Source organism: Streptopelia decaocto (assembly GCF_964273445.1).
Source record: "Streptopelia decaocto genome assembly, contig: HAP1_SCAFFOLD_896, whole genome shotgun sequence".
Taxonomy (NCBI): domain Eukaryota; kingdom Metazoa; phylum Chordata; class Aves; order Columbiformes; family Columbidae; genus Streptopelia; species Streptopelia decaocto.
Window position 1 is genome coordinate 1 of NW_028117148.1, and position 25147 is coordinate 25147.

The 25147-nt window shown below is 57.1% G+C and overlaps 1 protein-coding gene across 4 annotated transcripts; it reads left to right on the forward strand.

Moving 5' to 3' along the window:
* The first annotated feature begins 2261 nt into the window (after positions 1–2261).
* Positions 2262–24988, forward strand: LOC309451860 (metabotropic glutamate receptor 6-like). Of its 4 annotated transcripts, none has more exons than XM_082076568.1 (11): positions 2262–2388; positions 6126–6613; positions 8667–8883; positions 9847–9982; positions 12083–12237; positions 13017–13172; positions 16087–16284; positions 17272–17408; positions 19295–19838; positions 22348–22739; positions 24723–24988. In XM_082076568.1, exons 2-11 carry the CDS (start codon positions 6128–6130, stop codon positions 24870–24872), a joined length of 2571 nt encoding a protein of 856 aa, XP_081932694.1. In that variant the 5' UTR covers positions 2262–2388; positions 6126–6127; the 3' UTR covers positions 24873–24988. The 4 variants fall into 4 exon arrangements, with proteins under 4 accessions (XP_081932694.1, XP_081932695.1, XP_081932696.1 ...); XM_082076569.1 differs by having other exon boundaries at positions 22348–22678; positions 24723–24874; XM_082076570.1 differs by lacking the exons at positions 16087–16284; positions 17272–17408.
* The last annotated feature ends 159 nt before the right edge of the window (positions 24989–25147 follow it).

Consider the following 25147-nt stretch of genomic DNA (forward strand, 5'->3'; position numbering starts at 1 on the left):
CATAGACCCCCATAGGGACCCATAGACCCCCATAGGGACCCCCATAGTGACACATAGAGACCCATAGACCGCCATAGGGACCCCAAAAGCCCCATAGGGACCCATAGAGCCCCATAGGGACCCCCATAGTGACACATAGAGACCCATAGACCCCCATAGGGACCCCCATAGTGACACATAGAGACCCATAGACCCCCCAAAAGCCCATAGGGACCCATAGACCCCCATAGGGACCCCCATAGTGACACATAGAGACCCATAGACCCCCCAAAAGCCCCATAGGGACCCATAGACCCCCATAGGGACCCCCATAGTGACACATAGAGACCCATAGACCCCCCAAAAGCCCCATAGGGACCCATAGACCCCCATAGGGACCCCCATAGTGACACATAGAGACCCATAGACCCCCATAGGGACCCCAAAGCCCCATAGGGACCCATAGAGCCCCATAGGGACCCCCATAGTGACACATAGAGACCCATAGACCCCCATAGGGACCCCAAAAGCCCCATAGGGACCCATAGACGCCCATAGGGACCCCCATAATGACACATAGAGACCCATAGACCGCCATAGGGACCCCCAAAACCCCCATAGGGACCCATAGACCTCCATAGACACCCCCATAGTGACACATAGAGAGCCATAGACCACCATAGGGACCCCAAAACCCCAGAGGGACCCATAGACCCCCATAGGGACCCCCATAGTGACCCCCATAGTGACACATAGAGACCCATAGACCCCCATAGGGAACCCCAAAACCCCCATAGGGAACCCCATAGTGACACATAGAGACCCATAGACCCCCATAGGGACCCCAAAAGCCCCATAGGGACCCATAGAGCCCCATATGGACCCCCATAGTGACACATAGAGACCCACAGACCCCCATAGGGACCCCCAAAACCCCCATAGGGACCCCCATAATGACACATAGAGACACATAGACCCCCATAGGGACCCATAGACCCCCATAGGGACCCCCAAAAGCCCCATAGGGACCCCCATAGTGACACACAGAGACCCATAGACCCCCATAGGGATCCATAGACCCCCATAGGGACCCCCATAGTGACACATAGAGACACATAGACCCCCATAGGGACCCCAAAACCCCATAGGGACCCATAGACCCCCATAGGGACCCCCAAAACCCCCATAGGGACCCTCATAGTGACACATTAGAGACCCATAGACCCCCATAGGGATCCATAGACCCCCATAGGGACCCCCCAAAACCCCATAGGGACCCCCATAGTGACACATAGAGACCCATAGACCCCCATAGGGACCCCCAAAACCCCCATAGGGACCCATAGAGACCCTCCCAGACCCACAGACCCCCATAGGGACCCCAAAAACCCCCAAAATCCCCCAAATCCCCCCAAAACTCACCCGGCGCACGGCGTGTCTCGCTGCCGTAAAGCGCCGCCGCGGCGGTGTCGTAAAACAACCCGGGCAAGGAGGAGGTGAGGGGGCGTGGCTACGGCGGTGGGAGCCAATCAAGAGAAAGGGGCGTGGTTGGGGGGTTTAAGAGGCGGGGGCGTGGCCGTAGTGGTCGCTGAATACACGGGGTGGGGGGGCCCGGACGCCTGGGTCCCTCCCGAACGCCTGGGTCCCCTCCAGATGCTTAGTGGGGAGAGTGTGGGGGGGGACCCGGACGCCTGGGTCCCTCCCGGACTCCTGGGTCCCCTAAGAGCCACCAGCTGCCCCCCTCCCCTCTCCCGGACGCCTGGGTCCACCCGGACGCCTGGGTCCCCTCCAGATGCTTAGGGGGGATGGGGACCCGGACGCCTGGGTCCCCCCCCGAACGCCTGGGTCCCTCCGGCTGTAGCTGAGCAGCGGGATTATCCCCTCCCCCCACCCCCCATAATCCGGCATCTGGGGGGGATTAGGGCCCCCCCCCCTTTAATTCCCGACCCCCCCCCCATAATTAACAGCTGCTTTTAATTGGGGGGGGGGGCGCTGGGGGATTATGGGAGTTCGGCTCAGATAAATGAGGGGGGACCCAGGCGTCCGGGAAGGACCCAGGAGTTCGGGAGGTGGGGAGGGGGGGGGACCCAGGCGTCCGGGCCCCCCCCCCCGCCCCCTCCCCCCCATTCTATCCCCTGAGCATCTGGCTCTCAGGGGACCCAGGCGTCCGGGGAGGGAGGGAGGGGGGGGGGAGAGAGGAGGGGGGAGCTGGTGGCTCTCAGGGGACCCAGGCATTCGGGAGGGGACCCAGGCGTTCGGGAGGGACCCAGGCGTCCGGGAGGGACCCAGGTGAGCGGGACAGGGGGGTCCCAGGGTTCGGGAGGGGACCCAGGCGTTCGGGAGGGACCCAGGCGTTCGAGAGGGACCCAGGAATTCGGGGAGGGACCCAGGCGTCCGGGAGGGACCCAGGTGAGCGGGACAGGGGGGTCCCAGGGTTCGGGAGGGGACCCAGGCGTTCGGGAGGGACCCAGGCGTCCGGGAGGGACCCAGGTGAGCGGGACAGGGGGGTCCCAGGCGTTCGGGAGGGGACCCAGGCGTTCGGGAGGGGACCCAGGCGTCCGGGAGGGGGGACCCAGGCGTCCGAGTGACCCCCAAGTCCTCACCCTTATCCTATAGGGGGACCCATAGAGTTCCCCCCACCCCACATTGGGTGCCCCCCCCCATTGGGTTCCCACCCCATAGAGTGTCCCCCATTGAGTTCCCCATTGGGTTCCCACCCCCATTGGGTCCCCCCATTGAGTTCCCCATTGGGTTCCCACCCAGTAGAGTGTCCCCCATTGAGTTCCCATTGGGTTCCCACCCCCATTGGGTCCCCCCATTGAGTTCCCCATTGGGTTCCCACCCCATAGAGTGTCCCCCATTGATTCCCCATTGGGTTCCCACCCCATAGAGTGTCCCCCATTGATTCCCCATTGGGTTCCCACCCCATAGAGTGTCCCCCATTGAGTTCCCATTGGGTTCCCACCCCCATTGGGTCCCCCCATTGAGTTCCCCATTGGGTTCCCACCGCATAGAGTGTCCCCCATTGAGTTCCCATTGGGTTCCCACCCCATAAAGTGTCCCCCATTGATTCCCCATTGGGTTCCCACCCCCATTGGGTCCCCCCATTGAGTTCCCCATTGGGTTCCCACCCCCATTGGGTCCCCCCATTGAGTTCCCCATTGGGTTCCCACCCCCATTGGGTCCCCCCATTGAGTTCCCATTGGGTTCCCACCCCATAGAGTGTCCCCCATTGATTCCCCATTGGGTTCCCACCCCATAGAGTGTCCCCCATTGATTCCCCATTGGGTTCCCACCCCATAGAGTGTCCCCCATTGATTCCCCATTGGGTTCCCACCCCATAGAGTGTCCCCCATTGAGTTCCCATTGGGTTCCCACCCCATAGAGTGTCCCCCATTGAGTTCCCCATTGAGTTCCCACCCTCATTGGGTCCCCCCATCGATTCCCCATTGGGTTCCCACCCCATAGAGTGTCCCCCATTGATTCCCCATTGGGTTCCCACCCCATAGAGTGTCCCCCATTGATTCCCCATTGGGTTCCCACCCCATAGAGTGTCCCCCATTGATTCCCCATTGGGTTCCCACCCCATAGAGTGTCCCCCATTGAGTTCCCATTGGGTTCCCACCCCATAGAGTGTCCCCCATTGAGTTCCCCATTGAGTTCCCACCCTCATTGGGTCCCCCCATCGATTCCCCATTGGGTTCCCACCCCATAGAGTGTCCCCCATTGATTCCCCATTGGGTTCCCACCCCCATTGAGTTCCCTATTCGGTTCCCCATTGGGTTCCCACCCTCATTGGGTCCTCCCATTGATTCCCTATTGGGTTCCTACCCCCATTGGGTCCCCCCATTGGGTTCCCACCCCATAGAGTGTCCCCCATTGATTCCCCATTGGGTTCCCACCCCATAGAGTGTCCCCCTTTGAGTTCCCATTGGGTTCCCACCCCATAGAGTGTCCCCCTTTGAGTTCCCATTGGGTTCCCACCCTCATTGAGTCCTCCCACTGAGTTCCCCATTGGGTTCCCACCCCATAGAGTGTCCTCCATTGAGTTCTCATTGGGTTCCCACCCCATAGAGTGTCCCCCATTGGGTTCCCACCCCCATTGGGTCCTCCCATTGGGTTCCCACCCCATAGCTTCTCCCCCATTGAGTTCCCCATTGGGTTCCCACCCTCATTGGGTCCCCCCATTGAGTTCCCCATTGGTTTCCCACCCCCATTGAGTTCCCCATTGGGTTCCCACCCCATAGAGTGTCCCCCCATTGAGTTCCCCATTGGTTTCCCACCCCCATTGAGTTCCCCTTTGGGTTCCCACCCCCATTGAGTTCCCCATTGGGTTCCCACCCAGTAGAGTGTCCCCCATTGAGTTCCCCATTGGGTTTCCACCCCCATTGAGTTCTCCATTGGGTTCCCACCCCATAGAGAGTCCCCCATTGGGTTCCCCATTGGGTTCCCACCCTCATTGGGTCCTCCCATTGATTCCCTATTGGGTTCCTACCCCCATTGGGTCCCCCCATTGGGTTCCCACCCCATAGAGTGTCCCCCATTGAGTTCCCATTGGGTTCCCACCCTCATTGGGTCCCCCATTGAATTCCCATTAGGTTCCCACCCCATAGAGTGTCCCCCATTGGGTTCCTACCCCCATTGGGTCCTCCTATTGGGTTCCCACCCCGTAGCTTCTCCCCAATTGAGTTCCCATTGGGTTCCCACCCTCATTGGGTCCCCCATTGACTTCCCCATTGGGTTCCCACCCTCATTGGGTCCCCCATTGAGTTCCCCATTGGGTTCCCACCCCATATAGTGTCCCCCCATTGAGTTCCCACCTCTTAGGTTGTCCCCCCATTGAGTTCCCCATTGGGTTCCCACCCCATAGGGTGTCCCCCATTGAGTTCCCCATTGGGTTCCCACCCCCATTGGGTCCCCCCATTGAGTTCCCCATTGGGTTCCCACCCCATAGAGTGTCCCCCATTGATTCCCCATTGGGTTCCCACCCCATAGAGTGTCCCCCATTGATTCCCCATTGGGTTCCCACCCCCATTGGGTTCCCACCCCATAGAGTGTCCCCCATTGAGTTCCCATTGGGTTCCCACCCCATAGAGTGTCCCCCATTGAGTTCCCCATTGGGTTCCCACCCCATAGAGTGTCCCCCATTGAGTTCCCCATTGGGTTCCCACCCTCATTGGGTCCCCCCATTGAGTTCCCATTGGGTTCCCACCCCATAGAGTGTCCCCCATTGAGTTCCCATTGGGTTCCCACCCCATAGAGTGTCCCCCATTGAGTTCCCCATTGGGTTCCCACCCCATAGAGTGTCCCCATTGAGTTCCCATTGGGTTCCCACCCCATAGAGTGTCCCCCATTGATTCCCCATTGGGTTCCCACCCCATAGAGTGTCCCCCATTGATTCCCCATTGGGTTCCCACCCCATAGAGTGTCCCCCCATTGGGTTCCCCATTGGGTTCCCACCCCCATTGGGTCCTCCCATTGGATTCCCACCCCATAGCTTCTCCCCCATTGAGTTCCCATTGGGTTCCCACCCCATAGGTTGTCCCGCCATTGATTCCCCATTGGGTTCCCACCCCATAGGTTGTCCCCCCATTGAGTTCCCATTGGGTTCCCACCCCATAGAGTGCCCCCCATTGAGTTCCCATTGGGTTCCCACCCCATAGAGTGTCCCCCATTGAGTTCCCCATTGGGTTCCCACCCCATAGAGTGTCCCCAATTGAGTTCCCATTGGGTTCCCACCCTCATTGGGTCCCCCATTGAGTTCCCCATTGGGTTCCCACCCCATATAGTGTCCCCCCATTGAGTTCCCACCTGTTAGGTTGTCCCCCCATTGAGTTCCCCATTGGGTTCCCACCTCATAGAGTGTCCCCCATTGGGTTCCCCATTGGGTTCCCACCCCATAGAGTGTCCCCCATTGAGTTCCCATTGGGTTCCCACCCCCATTGGGTCCCCCCATTGATTCCCTGTTGGGTTCCTACCCCCATTGGGTCCCCCCATTGGGTTCCCACCCAATAGAGTGTCCCCCATTGAGTTCCCATTGGGTTCCCACCAACATTGGGTCCCCCCATTGAGTTCCCCATTGGGTCCCCACCCCCATAGGGTCCCACCCCATAACTCCTCCCCCCTAACTCCATGTCCCCCCCCAGCCATGCGCCTCCTCGCCCTCCTCACCATCACCCTCACCCTCCCCCGGCCCCACGGCGGCCCCCCGGCCCCCACCCAGCCCCACGCCATCCGCTTGGAGGGCGACTTAACTTTGGGGGGGCTGTTCCCCGTCCACGCTCGGGGCCCCCCGGGGGTGCCGTGCGGGGGGGTGCGCAAAGAGCAAGGGATCCACCGATTGGAGGCCATGCTGTACGCCCTGGACCGGGTCAACGGGGACCCCCGGCTGCTCCCCAACGTCACTTTGGGGGCGCGGATCCTGGACACGTGTTCTCGGGACACTTACGCCCTGGAACAAGCGTTGGCCTTCGTTAGTAACTTCGTCACGGCCGCCGCGGGGACGGGGGGACAAGGGACGTGTCCCGATGGGTCCCCCCCCCGGCGCGAACCACCCGAGAGGTTGGTGGGGGTGATCGGAGCCTCGGCGAGTTCGGTGTCCATCATGGTGGCCAATGTGTTGAGGCTCTTTGCGGTGAGTTTTGGGGGCATGGGGGGGGTGTCCACTTGTCCCCATGTCCCCCTGCCCCATATCCCAATATCCCCCTGTCCCCATGTCCCCATGTCCCCCTGTCCCCATATCCCCCTGTCCCCATGTCCCCATGTCCCAATTGACCCCAATGTCCCCATTGACCCCAATGTCCCCATTGACCCAAATGTCCCCATTGACCCCAATGTCCCCATTGACCCCGTTGACCCCAATGTTCCCATTGACCCCAATGTCCCCATTGACCCCAATGTCCCCATTGACCCCATTGTCCCCAACGACCCAATTGTCCCCAATGCCCCCAATGACCCCATTGACCCCAATGCCCTCATTGACCCCATTGACCCTAATGTCCCCATTGACCCCAATGACCCAATTGACCCCAATGTCCCCATTGACCCCAATTGACCCAATTGACCCCAATGTCCCCATTGACCCAATTGACGCCAGTGACCCCATTGACCTCCTTATCCCCAATGTCCCAATTGACCCCAATGTCCCCATTGACCCCAATGTCCCCATTGACCCCGTTGACCCCAATGTTCCCGTTGACCCCAATGTCCCCATTGACCCCAATGTCCCATTGACCCCAATGACCCCATTGACCCCAATGTCCCCATTGACCCCAATGTTCCCATTGACCCAAATGTTCCCATTGACCCCAATGTCCCCATTGACCCCATTGTCCCCAACGACCCAATTGTCCCCAATGCCCCCAATGACCCCATTGACCCCAATGCCCTCATTGACCCCATTGACCCTAATGTCCCCATTGACCCCAATGACCCAATTGACCCCAATGTCCCCATTGACCCCAATTGACCCAATTGACCCCAATGTCCCCATTGACCCAATTGACCCCAGTGACCCCATTGACCTCCTTATCCCCAATGTCCCCATTGCCCCCAATGTCCCCGTTGACCCCAATGTCCCCGTTGACCCCAATGACCCAATTGACACCATTATCTCCAATGACCCAATTGACCCCAACACCCCCAATGTCCCCATTGACCCTAATGTCCCCAATGACCCAATTGACCCCAATGATCCAATTGACCCCATTGTCCCCAACGCCCCCATTGTCCCCAACGCCCTCATTGACCCCATTGACCCAATTGACCCCATTGACCCCAATGTTCCCATTGACCCCAATGTCCCCATTGACGCCATTGACCCCATTGACCCCAATGTCCCCATTGACCCCAATGACCCCATTGACCCCAGTGTCCCCATTGACCCCATTATCCCCAATGACCCAATTGACCCCACTGACCTCAATGTCCCCATTGACCCCAGTGTCCCCATTGACCCCAGTGACCCAATTGACCCCATTGTCCCCATTGACCCCGTTATCCCCATTGACCCCATTATCCCCAATGCCCCCATTGACCCAATTGACCCCAACACCCCCAATGACCCCATTGTCCCCAACACCCCCAATGACCCCATTGTCCCCAATGCCTTCATTGCCCCCGATGACCCAATTGACCCCATTGACCCCAGTGTCCCCATTGACCCCAGTGTCCCAATTGACCCCATTGACCCCAGTGTCCCCATTGACCCCATTGACCCCAATGTCCCCATTGACCCCAATGTCCCTATTGACCCCAATGTCCCCATTGACCCCAATGACCCAATTGACCCCAATGCCCCCAACCCCCCAATGCCCTCATTGTCACCAATGCCCTCATTGTCCCCAATGTCCCCATTGACCCCAATGTCCCCATTGTCCCCAACGCCCCCACTGTCCCCAATGCCCTCATTGACCCCATTGACCCAATGACCCCATTGACCCCAATGTCCCCATTGACCCCATTGACCCCATTGACCCCAACGCCCCAATGCGCCCAACACCCCCAATGACACCATTGTCCACAATGACCCCATTGTACCTATTGACCCCATTATCCCCAATGACTCAATTGTCCCCATTGCCCCCATTGCCCCCAACACCCCCATTGCCCCCAACACCCCCATTGCCCCCAACACCCCCAACACCCCCATTGTCCCCAACACCCCCATTGTCCCCAATCGTCCCCAGATCCCCCAGATCAGCTACGCCTCCACGGCCCCCGAGCTGAGCGACCCCCGGCGCTACGAGTTCTTCTCGCGGGTGGTGCCCCCCGACTCGTGCCAGGCCCGGGCCATGGTGGGGGTCGTACGGGCCCTGGGCTGGAGTTACGTGGCCACCGTGGCCTCCGAGGGGAGTTACGGGGAGAGCGGGGTCGAGGCCTTTGTGCAGAGCTCCCGCGAGGCCGGTGGGTGAACTGGGAGGGACTGGGAGGGAATGGGAGGGACTGGGGGGGAGTGGGAGGGACTGGGAGGGAATGGGATGGACTGGAAGGGATTGGGATGGAGTGGGGGGGGACTGGGAGGGACTGGGAGGGGGTTGGGGGAGACTGGGAGGGACTGGGAGGGAATGGGAAGGGACTGGGAGGGACTGGGAGGGACTGGGAGGGAATGGGATGGATTGGGAGGGATTGGGAGGGACTGGGGGGGACTGGGAGGGACTGTGATGGACTGAGAGGGATTGGGAGGGATTGGGAAGTACTAGGAGGGAATGGGATGGACTGGGAGGAACTGGGGGGGACTGGGAGGGAATGGGATGGATTGGAAGGGATTGGGATGGAGTGGGGGGGGACTGGGAGGGACTGGGAGGGACTGGGAGGGAATGGGAAGGGACTGGGAGGGACTGGGAGGGAATGGGATGGATTGGGAGGGATTGGGAGGGACTGGGGGGGACTGGGAGGGACTGGGATGGACTGGGTGGGAATGGAATGGACTGGGTGGTACTGGGAGGGACTGGGAGAGACTGGGAGGGATTGGGAGGGATTGGGAGGGAACGGGGGGGACTGGGATGGACTGGGAGGGACCAAGAAGGGACTGGGGGGGGACTGGGAGGGACTGGGAGGCACTGGGATTAACTGGGAGGCATTGGAAGACACTGGGATGGACTGGGATGGACTGGGAGGGACTGGGATGGACTGGGAGGGACTGGGGGGGACTGGGAGGCACTGGGAGGCACTGGGAGTGGGGACACTGTTGACCCCTCACCTACCACAGCTTCATAACTGGGCTCTAGGGGGCTGGTACTGGCGCCTACTGGTTTGTACTGGTTTGTACTGGTTTGTACTGGTTTGTACTGGTTTATACTGGTTTAGACTGGTTTGTACTGGTTTATACTGGTTTATACTGGTTTGTACTGGTTTATACTGGGGCAGGCGGGCTCTGCATCGCCCAGTCCATCAAGATCCCGCGGGAACCGGCGCCCGAGGAGTTCACCAAAGTGGTCGGGAGGCTGATGGAGACGTCGACGGCGCGGGGGGTGGTGCTGTTCGCCAACGAGGACGACATCCGGTGAGACCAGTATAGACCAGTATGGACCAGTATAGACCAGTATAGACCAGTATAGACCAGTATGGAGCGGTAGGAACCACTATGGACCAGTATAGAGAAGTACGGACCAGATAGACCAGTATGGGAGACGTTGACGGCACAGGGGGTGGTGCTGGTCACCAATGAGAATGATATCTGGTTAGACCAGTATAGACCAGTATAAACCAGTATGGACCAGTATAGACCAGATAGAGCAGTATAGACCAGTATAGACTAGTATAAACTAGTATAAACCAGTATAGACCAGTATGGACCAGTATAGAGAAATACGGACCAGCTAGACCAGTATGGGAGACGTCGACGGCACAGGGGGTGGTGCTGGTCACCAATGAGAGTGATATCTGGTTAGACCAGTATAAACCAGTATGGACCACTATAAACCAGTATGGACCAGTATAGAGCAGATAGACCAGTATAAACCATTATAGAGCGGTACAGGCCAGTCCCTCCCATTTGATCCCAGTCCCTCCCAGTATATCCCAGTATGGTCTCCCGTCTCTCCCAGTCACTTCCCAGTCCCTCCCAGTATATCCCAGTATGGTCTCCAGTCCCTCCCAGTCCCTCCCAGTATATCCCAGTATATCCCAGTATGGTCCTCTGTCCCTCCTAGTCCCTCCCAGTGCCTCCCAGTATATCCCAGTATATCCCAGTATGGTCTCCAGTCCTTCCCAGTCCCTCCCAGTATATCCCAGTACATCCCAGTATGGTCTCCAGTCCCTCCCAGTCCCTCCCAGTCCCTCCCAGTATAACCCAGTATGGTCTCCAGTCCCTCCCAGTACATCCCAGTCTGGTCTCCAGTCCCTCCCAGTCCCTCCCAGTGCCTCCCAGTATATCCCAGTATATTCCAGTATGGTCTCCCGTCCCTCCCAGTCCCTCCCAGTAGATCCCAGCACATCCCAGTACATCCCAGTATGGTCTCCAGTCCCTCCCAGTCCCTCCCAGTAGATCCCAGTATATCCCAGTATGGTCTCCCATCCCTCCCAGTCCCTCCCATTTGATCCCAGTCCCTCCCAGTACATCCCAGTATGGTCTCCAGTCCTTCCCAGTCCCTCCCAGTATATCCCAGTATATCCCAGTATGGTCTCCCGTCCCTCCCAGTCCCTCCCAGTATAACCCAGTATGGTCTCCCGTCCCTCCTAGTCCCTCCCAGTGCCTCCCAGTACATCCCAGTATGGTCTCCAGTCCTTCCCAGTCCCTCCCAGTATATCCCAGTACATCCCAGTATGGTCTCCAGTCCCTCCCAGTCACTTCCCAGTCCCTCCCAGTATAACCCAGTATGGTCTCCAGTCCCTCCCAGTACATCCCAGTATGGTCTCCAGTCCCTCCCAGTCCCTCCCAGTATATCCCAGTACACCCCAGTATGGTCTCCCATCCCTCCCAGTCCCTCCCATTTGATCCCAGTCCCTCCCAGTACATCCCAGTATGGTCTCCAGTCCTTCCCAGTCCCTCCCAGTATATCCCGGTATATCCCAGTATGGTCTCCCGTCCCTCCCAGTCCCTCCCAGTATAACCCAGTATGGTCTCCAGTCCCTCCCAGTCCGTCCCAGTATATCCCAGTATATCCCAGTATGGTCTCCCATCCCTCCCAGTCCCTCCCAGTCCCTCCCAGTAGATCCCAGTATGCTCTCCAGTCCCTCCCAGTACATCCCAGTATGCTCTCCAGTCCCTCCCAGTCCCTCCCAGTATATCCCAATATGCTCTCCAGTCCCTCCCAGTCCCTCCCAGTATATCCCAGTACATCCCAGTATGGTCTCCAGTCCCTCCCAGTCACTTCCCAGTCCCTCCCAGTATAACCCAGTATGGTCTCCAGTCCCTCCCAGTACATCCCAGTCTGGTCTCCAGTCCCTCCCAGTCCCTCCCAGTGCCTCCCAGTATATCCCAGTATATCCCAGTATGGTCTCCCGTCCCTCCCAGTCCCTCCCAGTATAACCCAGTATGGTCTCCCGTCCCTCCTAGTCCCTCCCAGTGCCTCCCAGTCCCTCCCAGTCCCTCCCAGTAGATCCCAGTACATCCCAGTATGGTCTCCAGTGCCTCCCAGTAACCCCAGTGTCCCCAGTACAGGCGCCTCCTGGAGGCCGTGGCCGCCGCCAACCTCTCGGGCCACTTCTCGTGGGTCGGATCCGACAGTTGGGGGGCGAAACCGGGACCAGTTGTGGGGCTGGAGGACGCGGCGCGTGGGGCCATCACCATCCTGCCCAAGCGCCTCAGCGTCCCCGGTGAGTCCCGCTATGGGGCAGCCCCATAGATCTATGGGGCAGGGTCACGGATCTATGGGGCAGCCCCATAGATTGACCCATAGAACCATCGGGGGGGGGGTCCCAGAAGGTCCCAAAGGGGTGAGGGGAGGGTCTTGTGTCACCTGGTTATGGGGCCAGACCCATAGATCTGTGGGGCAGAGTCGTGGATCTATGGGGCAGCCCCATAGATTGACCCATAGAACCCTCGGGGGGTCCCAGAAGGTCCCAAGTGGGTGGGGGGAGGCATTTGGGGAGGGTCTTGTGTCACCTGGTTAGGGGGCCAGACCCATAGATCTATGGGGCAGCCCCATAGAGCCCTCCTGGGGGTCCCAATAGGACCCAAATGAGTGGGGAGAGGGTCCTGTCACCCTTCTGGGACAACTGGTTATGGGGCCAGACCCATAGATCTGTGGGGCAGAGTCGTGGATCTATGGGGCAGCCCCATAGATTGACCCATAGGACCCTCGGGGGGTCCCAATAGGCCCCAAATGGGTGTGGGGAGGGTCTTGTGTTACCATCCCATGTCATCTTCTATGGGGCCAGCCCCATAGATCTATGGGGCAGAGTCACAGATCTGTGGGGCAGCCCCATAGATTGACCCATAGGACCCTTGGGGGGGGTCCCAATAGGCCCCAAATGAGTGGGGAGACGATCCCATCACCCGTATGGGTCACCCCGTATGGGTCGCCCCACGGATCTATGGGGCAGCCCCACGGATCTATGGGGCAGCCCCACAGATCTATGGGGCCGCCCCACAGGTTTCGACGAGTACTTCACGTCACGCTCGTTGGAGAACAACCGGCGCAACCTCTGGTTCCACGAGTTCTGGGAGGAGGATTTCAACTGCCGCCTGCCCCATAGCGATGTGGGGCAGCCCCACGGCGGCCCCGCTGGCCCCATCCGCAAATGCACGGGTGAGTCCCCACAGATTCGCCCGGGGGTGGCCCCACAACTTATGGGGCTCTTATGGGTCCCTGAGGCCTAACTTAGGGGTCTCTGCCCCATAAGTGTGGGGCAGAAGATCCTTCAATTCATCCCTATGGTCCATTTAGGCCTCACTTGTGTCGCCAACATCAACCCTTGGGTGCCCCCCAACCATATTGAATTGGGACTTATGGGTCCCACCCCATACTTATGGGTCCCTTATGAGTCCTTTATGTGTCCCTGGACCCCAACCTATTGATCCTTGCCCCATAAGTGTGGGGCAGAACCTTCGCTAATTGACCCTAATGGCCCATTTAGATCCCATCTGTGTCGTCAACATCAACCCAACCCAATTGAATGGGAACTTATGGGTCCCCCCCCAAACTTATGGGTCTCCCCCCAAACTTATGGGTCCCCCATCAACTTGTGGGTCCCTTATGTGTCCCTTGACCCCAACCTATTGATCCTTGCCCCATAAGTGTGGGGTAGAATGTCATTCAATACACCCCAATGGCCCATTTAAATCCCATCTGTGTCATCAACATCAACCCAACCCAATTGAACTGGAACTTATGGGTGCCCCCCCAAACTTCTGTGTCCCCCATCAACTTGTGGGTCCCACCCCACACTTATGGGTCCCTTATGAGTCCCTGGTGCCCAACTAATGTCTCCCTGACCCCCAAGTGTGGGGCAGAACCTTCTTCAGTTCAACTCAATGGCCCATTTAGATCCCATCTGTGTCGTCAACTTCAACCCAACCCAATTGAATTGGAACTTATGGGTCTCCCCCCAAACTTATGGGTCTCCCCCCAAACTTATGGGTCCCCGATCAACTTATGGGTCCCATAAGTGTCTCTGAAGCCCAACCTATTGATCCTTGCCCCATAAGTGTGGGGTAGAATGTCATTCAATACACCCCAATGGCCCATTTGGATCCCATCTGTGTCGTCAACATCAACCCAACCCAATTGAATTGGAACTTATGGGTCCCCCCCCAAACGTATGGGTCCCCCCCCAAACTTTTGGGTCCCCCATCAACTTGTGGGTCCCTTATGAGTCCCTGATGCCCAACTAATGTCTCCCTGACCCCCAAGTGTGGGGCAGAACCTTCTTCAATTCATCTCAATGGCCCATTTAGATCCTGTCTGAGTCGTCAACATCAACCCAACCCTATTGAACTGGAACTTATGGGTGCCCCCCAAACTTATGGGTCCCCCGTCAACTTATGGGTCCCATAAGTGTCTCTGAAGCCCAACCTATTGATCCTTGCCCCATAAGTGTGGGGTAGAATGTCATTCAATACATCCCAATGGCCCATTTAGATCCCATCTGTGTCGTCAACATCAACCCAACCCAATTGAATGGGAACTTATGGGTCCCCCCCCCAAACTTCTGTGTCCCCCACCGACTTGTGGGTCCCGCCCCACACTTATGGGTCCCTTATGAGTCCCTGATGCCCAACTAATGTCTCCCTGACCCCCAAGTGTGGGGCAGAACCTTCTTCAGTTCATCTCAATGGCCCATTTAGATCCTGCCTGTGTCGTCAACTTCAACCCAACCCAATTGAATTGGAACTTATGGGTCCCCCCCCAAACTTATGGGTCTCCCCCCAAACTTATGGGTCCCCCATCAACTTATGGGTCCCTTAAGTGTCCCTGGACCCCAACCTATTGATCCTTGCCCCATAAGTGTGGGGTAGAATGTCATTCAATACATCCCAATGGCCCATTTAGATCCCATCTGTGTCGTCAACATCAACCCAACCCAAATGAATTGGAACTTATGGGTCTCCCTCCAAACTTATGGGTCTCCCCCCAAACTTACGGGTCCCCCATCAACTTATGGGTCCCATAAGTGTCTCTGAAGCCCAACCTATTGATCCTTGCCCCATAAGTGCGGGGTAGAATGTCATTCAATACACCCCAATGGCCCATTTAGATCCCATCTGTGTCGTCAACATCAACCCAACCCAATTGAATTGGAACTTATGGGTCCCCCCCAAACTTATGGGTCTCCCCCCAAACTTTTGGGTCCCCCATCAACTTGTGGGTCCCTTATGAGTCCCAGATGCCCAACTAATGTCTCCCTGACCCCCAAGTGTGGGGCAGAACCTTCTTCAATTCATCTCAATGGCCCATTTAGATCCTGTCTGAGTCGTCAACTTCAACCCAACCCAATTGAATTGGAACTTATGGGTCCCCCCCCAAACTTATGGGTCTCCCCCCAAACTTATGGGTCCCCCATCAACTTATGGGTCCCTTAAGTGTCCCTGGACCCCAACCTATTGATCCTTGCCCCATAAGTGTGGGGTAGAATGTCATTCAATACACCCCAATGGCCCATTTAGATCCCATCTGTGTCGTCAACATCAACCCAACCCAATTGAATTGGAACTTATGGGTTCCCCCCCCAAACTTCTGTGTCCCCCACCGACTTGTGGGTCCCACCCCACACTTATGGGTCCCTTATGAGTCCCTGATGCCCAACTAATGTCTCCCTGACCCCCAAGTGTGGGGCAGAACCTTCTTCAATTCATCTCAATGGCCCATTTAGATCCTGCCTGTGTCGTCAACATCAACCCAACCCAATTGCATTGAAACTTATGGGTCCCCCCCAAACTTATGGGTCTCCCCCCAAACTTACGGGTCCCCCGTCAACTTATGGGTCCCATAAGTGTCTCTGAAGCCCAACCTATTGATCCTTGCCCCATAAGTGTGGGGTAGAATGTCATTCAATACACCCCAATGGCCCATTTGGATCCCATCTGTGTCGTCAACATCAACCCAACCCAATTGAATTGGAACTTATGGGTCCCCCCCCAAACCTATGGGTCCCCCCCCAAACTTCTGTGTCCCCCACCGACTTGTGGGTCCCGCCCCACACTTATGGGTCCCTGTGGGGCAGGTCGGGAGCGGATCGGGCGCGATTCACCCTACACGCAAGAGGGGAAGGTCCAATTCGTCATCGACGCCGTCTTGGCCATGGCCCATGGGCTGCACAGTTTAATGGGGGAGGCCTGTCCGGGGGGGGGTCTGTGCCCCAAAATGGACCCCCCCGATGGGCGGAAACTGCTCCAGCACATCCGCAGAGTGGCCTTCAATGGTACTGGGGAGACTGGGAGGGACTGGGAGGGACTGGGAGGCGATGGGAGGGGGGAAAAGTCATACTGGGATATACTGGGAGGGACTGGGCGGGGATTGGGAGGGGAGTGGGGGGCTCTGGGAGGGGGTTGGGGGGCTCTGGGGGGCTCTGGGAGACAGGGGAGGCCATACTGGGTTATACTGGGAGGGACTGGGAAGCAATGGAGACCATACTGGGAGGGACTGGGAGGTGACTGGGAAGGACTGGAGACCATACTGGGATATACTGGGAGGCACTGGAGACCATATTGGGATGTACTGGGAGGGACTGGGAGGTGACTGGACACCATACTGGGATATACTGGGGGGCACTGGGAGGAGTGGGAGGGCATAATGGGGTATACTGGGATGTACTGGGAGGTACTGGAGAGGATACTGGGATATACTAGGAAGGACTGGGAGACACTGGAGACCATACTGGGATATACTGGGAGGCACTGGAAGGTGACTGGGAAGGACTGGAGACCATACTGGGTTATACTGGGATGTACTGGGAGGGAGTGGGTGGGGACTGGGAGGGACTGGAGACCATACTGGGATGTACTGGGAGGGACTGGGAGGTGACTGGAGACCATACTGGGAGATACTGGGAGGCACTGGGAGACTCAGGAGGCCATGCTGGGTTATACTGGGTGGGACTGGGAGGGACTGGAGACCATACTGGGATATACTGGGATAGACTGGGAGGGAGCTGGGAGGCACTGGAGAGCATATTGGGATATACTGGGAGGGACTGGGAAGGGACTGGGAGGCAATGGAGCGCTTACTGGGATATACTGGGAGGGAATGGAAGGCACTGGAGAGCATACTGGGAGGCACCGGAGATCTTACTGGTTTATACTGGTTTATACTGGTTTTTCGTGTTTTTTCGTGCTTTTTGCTGGGTTTTCTGGTCCGTACTGGTCCGTACTGGTTTATACTGGTCTATACTGGTCTATACTGGTTTCAGGCAGCGCGGGGACGCCGGTGACGTTCAACGAGAACGGGGACGCCCCCGGGCGCTACGACATCTTCCAGTTCCAGGGCGGCAACGGCAGCGGCTCCTATAGGGCCGTGGGGCAGTGGGTGGAGGGGCTGCGGCTCTGGGTGAGACTGGGAGCACTGGTTTATACTGGGAGAGGGGCTGGGATAGACTGGGAAGGACTGGGAGGGACTCAATGGTCAACTGGTGGGACCCAATGGTCAACTGGGACCTCCATAGTCAACTGGTGGGACCTCAATGGTCAACTGGGATCTCAATGGTCAACTGGTGGGACCTTCATGGTCAACTGGGGCCTCCATAGTCAACTGGTGGGACCTCAATGGTCAACTGGGATCTCAATGGTCAACTGGGACCTCAATGGTCAGCTGATGGGACCCAATGGTCAACTGGTGGGACCCCAATGGTCAACTGGGACCTTAATGGTCAACTGGGACCTCCATAGTCAACTGGTAGACCCTAAATGGTCAACTGGTAGGACCCCAATGGTCAACTGGTGGGACCTTCATGGTCAACTGGGATCTCATGGCCAACTGGGACCCACCATGGTCAACTGGTGCACCCTCAATGGTCAGTTGGTGGGACCCAATGGTCAACTGGGACCTTAATGGTCAACTAGTACCCACCACGACCAACTGGGAGCCCCCTCGGGCAACTGGTGAGACCTTCATGGTCAACTGGTGGCACCTCAATGGTCAACTGGTGGGACCCAATGGTCAACTGGGATCTCATTGGTCAACTGGGATCTCAATGGTCAATTGGTGGGACCCAATGGTCAACTGGGATCTCAATGGTCAACTGGTAGTCCCTCAATGGTCAACTGCTGGGACCTTCATGGTCAGCTGGGATCTCAACGGTCAACTGGTAGACCCTCAGTGGTCAACTCGTGGGACCTTCAATGGTCAACTAGGATCTCAATGGTCAACTGGTAGACCCTCAATGGTCAACTGGTGGGACCTCCGTGGCCAACTGGGACCTCCATGGCCAACTGGGACCTCCATGGTCAACTGGTGGGACCCAATGGTCAACTGGGACCCAATGGTCAACTAGGATCTCAATGGTCAACTGGGATCTCAATGGTCAATTGGTGGGACCCAATGGTCAACTGGGATCTCAATGGTCAACCGGGATCTCAATGGTCAACTGGGATCTCAGTGGTCAATTGGTGGGACCCAATGGTCAACTGGGATCTCAATGGTCAACTGGGACCTCAATGGTCAACTGGTGGGACCCAATGGTCAACTGGGATCTCAATGGTCAACTGGTAGACCCTCAGTGGTCAACTGGTGGGACCTCAATGGTCAACTGGTGGGACCTCAATGGTCAACTGGGACCTCCATGGTCAACTGGTAGACCCTCAATGGTCAACTGGTAGACCCTCAATGGTCAACTGGTGGGACCCAATGGTCAACTGGGACCCAATGGCCAACTGGGACCTCAGGGGTCAACTGGGATCTCAATGGTCAACTGGGACCTCAACGGTCAACTGGTGGGACCCAATGGTCAACTGGGACCTCCCCAGTCAACTGGTAGACCCTCAGTGGTCAACTGGTGGGACCTCAATGGTCAACTGGTGGGACCCAATGGTCACCTGGGATCTCAATAGTCAACTGGTAGACCCTCAATGGTCAATTGGTGGGACCCAATGGTCAACTGGGATCTCAATGGTCAACTGGGACCTCAATGGTCAACTGGTGGGACCCAATGGTCAACTGGTGGCACCTCAATGGTCAATTGGTGGGACCCAATGGTCAACTGCGACCTCAATGGTCAACTGGTGGGACCTTCAATGATCAACAGGGACCTCCCCAGTCAACTGGTGGACCCTCAATGGTCAACTGGTGGGACCTCAATGGTCAACTGGGACCTTAATGGTCAACTGGGACCTCAATGGTCAACTAGGATCTCAATGACCAACCGGGCCCTCCGTAGCCAACCAGTGGGCTCATCCTCTGGGTGGGCGTGTCCTCACCCCCCACCCCTTCTCCCATAGGCCGAATCCCTCGACTGGGGCACCAACAGCTCGTCCCCGCCCCCCTCGGTCTGCAGCCTCCCCTGCGGCCGCGGCGAGAAGAAGACGCCGGTCAAGGGCGTCCCGTGCTGTTGGCACTGCGAGCCCTGCAGGGGGTACCTGTACCGCTCCGACGTCCACACGTGTCACCCTTGCCCCGCCCACCTCCGCCCCACCCCCGACCACACCTCCTGCCGCCCCACCCCCGTCCTCCGCCTGCGTTGGGGCGACCCGTTGGCCGCCGTCCCCTTGGCGTTGGCCACCTTGGGGCTGGTGGCCACGGCCGTGGTGCTGGTGACCTTCGTGAAGCACCACGAGACGCCCATCGTGAAGGCGTCGGGGCGGGAGCTGAGCTACGTGTTGTTGGCCGGGATCGCCATGGTCTACGGGATCACGTTCGTCATGGTGGCCGAGCCGGGGGTGGCCGTGTGTGCCGTCAGGAGGCTCTTCCTGGGGGCGGGGATGACGCTGAGCTACGCCGCGCTGCTCACCAAGACCAACCGCATCTACCGGATCTTCGAGCAGGGTGAGGAGGGGGCGGGGTGGGATGGGGGTGGGGGGGAGAGGTGGGGTTGGGGGGCAAGAGGTGGGTTTGGGGGGCAGAAGTTGGGTTTGGGGGTCAGAAGTTGGGTCTGAAGACCAAACGTTGGGTATGAAGACCCGAAGTTGGGTTTGAAGATCAGGAGTTGGGTTTGAAGGTTGTAAGTTGGGTTTGAAGATCAAAGGTTGGGTTTGAGGGTCCAATGTTGGGTTTGAAGACCGAAAGTTGGGTTTGAGGATCAGGAGTTGGGTTTGAAGACCAAACATTGGGTTTGAAGACCTAAAGTTGGGTTTGAAGACCCAAAGTTGGGTTTGAAGATCAGGAGTTGGGTTTGAAGACCCAAAGTTGGGTTTGAAGGCCCAAAGTTGGGTTTGAGGGTCCAATGTTGGGTTTGAGGGTCCAATGTTGGGTTTGTAGATCAGAAGTTGGGTTTGAAGGTCGTAAGTTGGGTTTGAAGACCCAGAGTTGGGTTTGAAGGTTGTAAGTTGGGTTTGAAGGTCGTAAGTTGGGTTTGAAGGTTGTAAGTTGCGTTTGAAGATCAGAAGTTGGGTTTGAAGGTCGAAAGTTGGGTTTGAGGATCAGGAGTTGGGTTTGAAGACCAAACATTGGGTTTGAAGACCTAAAGTTGGGTTTGAAGACCCAAAGTTGGGTTTGAAGGCCCAAAGTTGGGTTTGAGGGTCCAATGTTGGGTTTGAGGGTCCAATGTTGGGTTTGTAGATCAGAAGTTGGGTTTGAAGGTCGTAAGTTGGGTTTGAAGACCCAGAGTTGGGTTTGAAGGTCGTAAGTTGGGTTTGAAGGTCGTAAGTTGGGTTTGAAGGTCGTAAGTTGGGTTTGAAGGTCGTAAGTTGCGTTTGAAGATCAGAAGTTGGGTTTAAAGGTCGAAAGTTGGGTTTGAGGATCAGGAGTTGGGTTTGAAGACCAAACATTGGGTTTGAAGACCTAAAGTTGGGTTTGAAGATCAGGAGTTGGGTTTGAAGATCAGGAGTTGGGTTTGAAGACCCAAAGTCGGGTTTGATGATCAAATATTGAGTTTGAAGACCAAACGTTGGGTTTGAAGGCCAACAGTCGGGTACAAAGGCCCAAAGTTGGGTTCGAAGGCCCAAAGTTGGGTTCGAAGGCCCAAAGTTGAGTTTAAAGACCAAAAGTTGGGTTTGAAGGCCCAAAGTTGAGTTTAAAGACCAAAAGTTGGGTTTGAAGGCCCAAAGTTGAGTTTAAAGACCCAAAAGTTGGGTCTGAAGGCCCAAAGTTGAGTTTAAAGACCAAATGTTGGGTTCAAAGGCCCAAAGTCGGATTCAAATGCCCAACGTTGGGTTGAAGACCCAAAGTTGGGTTTGAAGGCCCAAAGTTGAGTTTAAAGACCAAAAGTCGGGTTTGAAGACCCAAAGTTGGGTTTAAAGACCAAAAGTTGAGTTCGAAGGCCCAAAGTCGGGTTCAAAGGCCCAACGTTGGGTTCAAAGGCCCAACGTTGGGTTTGATGATCAAATATTGAGTTCGAAGGCCCAAAGTCGGGTTTGATGATCAAATATTGAGTTTGAAGACCAAACGTTGGGTTTGATGGCCAAACGTTGGGTTTGAAGGCCCAAAGTTGAGTTTAAAGACCCAAAGTTGGGTCTGAAGACCAAAAGTTGGGTTCAAAGGCCCAAAGTCGGGTTCAAATGCCCAACGTTGGGTTGAAGACCCAAAGTTGGGTTTGAAGGCCCAAAGTTGATTTTAAAGACCAAAAGTTGGGTTTGAAGGCCCAAAGTCGGGTTCAAAGGCCCAACGTTGGGTTCAAAGGCCCAACGTTGGGTTTGATGATCAAATATTGAGTTCGAAGGCCCAAAGTCGGGTTTGATGATCAAATATTGAGTTTGAAGACCAAACGTTGGGTTTGATGGCCAAACGTTGGGTTTGAAGACCCAAAGTTGAGTTTAAAGACCCAAAGTTGGGTCTGAAGACCAAAAGTTGGGTTCAAAGGCCCAAAGTCGGGTTCAAATGCCCAACGTTGGGTTGAAGACCCAAAGTTGGGTTTGAAGGCCCAAAGTTGAGTTTAAAGACCCAAAGTTGGGTTTGAAGGCCCAAAGTTGAGTTTAAAGACCAAAAGTTGGGTTTGAAGGCCCAAAGTTGGGTCTGAAGGCCCAAAGTTGGGTCTGAAGGCCCAAAGTTGAGTTTAAAGACCAAAAGTTGAGTCTGAAGACCAAAAGTTGAGTTTAAAGACCCAAAGTTGAGTCTGAAGGCCCAAAGTTGGGTCTGAAGGCCCAAAGTTGGGTCTGAAGGCCCAAAGTTGGGTTCGAAGGCCAAATATTCGGTTTGATGATCAAATATTGAGTTTGAAGGCCAAAAGTTGAGTCTGAAGACCAAAAGTTGAGTTTAAAGACCCAAAGTTGAGTCTGAAGGCCCAAAGTTGGGTCTGAAGGCCCAAAGTTGAGTTTAAAGACCAAAAGACGGGTTCGAAGGCCCAAAGTCACGTTTGCCGGACACCGGTTGAGGTCTCCACCCTGTGTCCCCCCCTTAGGCAAACGCTCGGTGACGCCGCCGCGCTTCATCAGCCCCACGTCCCAACTGGCCATCACCTTCACCTTGAGCGGCCTCCAGCTGGTGGCCGTGGCCCTTTGGCTCGTCCTGCGCCCGCCCCACGCGCTCGTGGACTACGACATGGGCCGGACCCCCGACCCCGAGGACGCGCGGGGGGTCCTGCGCTGCGACATGGCCGAAGGGGGGACCTTGGCCTGCTTGGCCTACGCTCTCCTGCTCATGGTGACCTGTACGGTCTACGCGGTCAAGGCCAGGGGGGTCCCCGAGACCTTCAACGAGGCCAAACCCATCGGGTTCGCCATGTACACCACGTGCGTGGTCTGGTTGGCCTTCGGGCCCATCTTCTTCGGGGCAGCGCGGTCGGCCGAGAGGGTGAGGGGACATTGGGGACGTTGGGGACATCGGGAGGGGGTGGGGGGTTGGGGGGGGGGAAGAGTTTGGGGACAAGCGGGTGGTGGAGGTTTGGGGGGAGATAAGAGGTTTGGGGTCACCAGGAGGTTTGGGGACATCAAGAGTTTGGGGTCACCAGGAGGTTTGGGGTCACCAGGAGGTTTGGGGACAACCAGGAGATGGAGATTTGGGGTCACCAGGTGGTTTGGGGACAACCAGGAGATGGAGATTTGGGGTCACCAGGTGGTTTGGGGACAACCAGGAGATGGAGGTTTGGGGACACCAGGAGGTTTGGGGACACCAAGAGTTTGGGGTCACCAGGAGGTTTGGGGACAACCAGGAGATGGAGATTTGGGGTCACCAGGTGGTTTGGGGACAACCAGGAGATGGAGATTTGGGGGGAGCCAAGAGGTTGGGGACAACCAAGAGGTTTGGGGACAAACAAGAGTTTGGGGTCACCAGGAGATGGAGGTTTGGGGACAACCAGGAGGTTTGGGGACACCAAGAGGTTGGGGACACCAAGAGGTTTGGGGAGATCCAGGAGATGGGGGACATGGGACTTTGGGGACACCCAAGAGTTTGGGGACACCAGGAGTTTGGGGACAACCAGGAGGTTTGGGGACAAACAAGAGTTGGGGGTCACCAGGAGGTTTGGGGACGCCAAGAGTTTGGGGGCAACCAAGAGTTTGGGGTCACCAGGAGGTTTGGGGACACCAGGAGGTTTGGGGACACCAAGAGTTTGGGGACAACCAGGAGATGGAGGTTTGGGGACAACCAGGAGGTTTGGGGACGTCAAGAGTTTGGGGTCACCAGGAGGTTTGGGGACACCAAGAGTTTGGGGACAACCAGGAGATGGAGGTTTGGGGACAACCAGGAGGTTTGGGGACAACCAGGAGATGGTGGTTTGGGGGGAGCCAAGAGTTTGGGGGGACTTGGGGACTTTGGGGGACACCAGGAGGTTGGGGACACCCCAAGATGTTGGAGGTGACATCAAGAGGTTGGGGACACCCAAATATGGGGGTTTGGGGACATTAGGACCTATTAGACACCCAAATATGGGGGTTTGGGGACACCAGGAGGTTGGGGACACCCCAGTAAGGGGGAGGTGACACTTGGGGAACACCAGGTTGGGGACATCCCAAGATGTTGGAGGTGACATCAAGAGGTTGGGGACACTCAAGAAACGGGGGTTTGGGGACATCAGGACCTATTAGACACCCAAATATGGGGGTTTGGGGACATTAGGACCTATTAGACACCCCAATATGGGGGTTTGGGGACATGAGGAGGTTGGGGACACCCCGATATGGGGGGTTGGGGACACGAGGAGGTTGGGGACACCCCAATATGGGGGTTTGGGGACATTAGGACCTATCAGACACCCCAATATGGGGGTTTGGGGACACGAGGAGGTTGGGGACACCCCGATATGGGGGAGGTGACACTTGGGGACACCAGGACCTATTGGCCACCCAAATATGGGGGTTTGGGGACACCAGGAGGTTGGGGACACCCCAATATGGGGGTCTGGGGACACGAGGAGGTTGGGGACACCCCGATATGGGGGTCTGGGGACACGAGGAAGTTGTGGACACCCCAATATGGGGGTTTGGGGACATTAGGACCTATCAGACACCCCAATATGGGGGTCTGGGGACATGAGGAGGTTGGGGACACCCCAATATGGGGGTCTGGGGACATGAGGAGGTTGGGGACACCCCAATATGGGGCTTTGGGGACACGAGGAGGTTGGGGACACCCCAATATGGGGGTTTGGGGACATTAGGACGTATCAGACACCCCAATATGGGGGTTTGGGGACACGAGGAGGTTGGGGACACCCCAATATGGGGGTCTGGGGACATTAGGACGTATCAGACACCCCAATATGGGGGTCCGGGGACACGAGGAGGTTGGGGACACCCCGATAGGGGGGAGGTGACACTGCCCCCCCGCTGTCCCCAGGTGCACGTGCAGACGGCCACGCTGACGGTGTCCATGACGCTCTCGGCCTCCGTCCCCCTGGGGCTCCTCTACGCCCCCAAAGTTTACGTCATTTTACTGCACCCCGAACGCAACCAACCCCGCAGACCCCGAAACGACCCCCCCCCGTAAGGGACCCAGGCGTCCGGGGGGGGACCCCGGCGTCCGGGAGGGACCCAGGCGTCCGGGAGAAGCGACTTCCCTTCCCCCCAAAAGCTCCCGAGTTGTTGTTGTAATTAAAGTGTTTGTGCAGCCGGACGCCTGGGTCCTTTTTGTTTTATAATGGGGGGGTGGGGGGGGCCGGACGCCTGGGTCCCTTTGGAGGGTGGGGGGAAGGGCCCAGACGCCTGGGTCCCTTTGGAGGGTGGGGGGAGTTAAAGGTCCCGGACGCCTGGGTCCCCCCCCAA

Excerpts from the sequence above, each read along its gene's own strand:
- LOC309451860 (XM_082076568.1), top strand. The coding sequence starts at position 6,128 with ATGCGCCTCCTCGCCCTCCTCACCATCACCCTCACCCTCCCCCGGCCC. Across the intron at positions 16,285-17,271 it reads CCGCAGAGTGGCCTTCAATG|GCAGCGCGGGGACGCCGGTG; the intron begins GTACTGGGGAGA and ends TACTGGTTTCAG. Across the intron at positions 22,740-24,722 it reads CAGCGCGGTCGGCCGAGAGG|GTGCACGTGCAGACGGCCAC; the intron begins GTGAGGGGACAT and ends CGCTGTCCCCAG.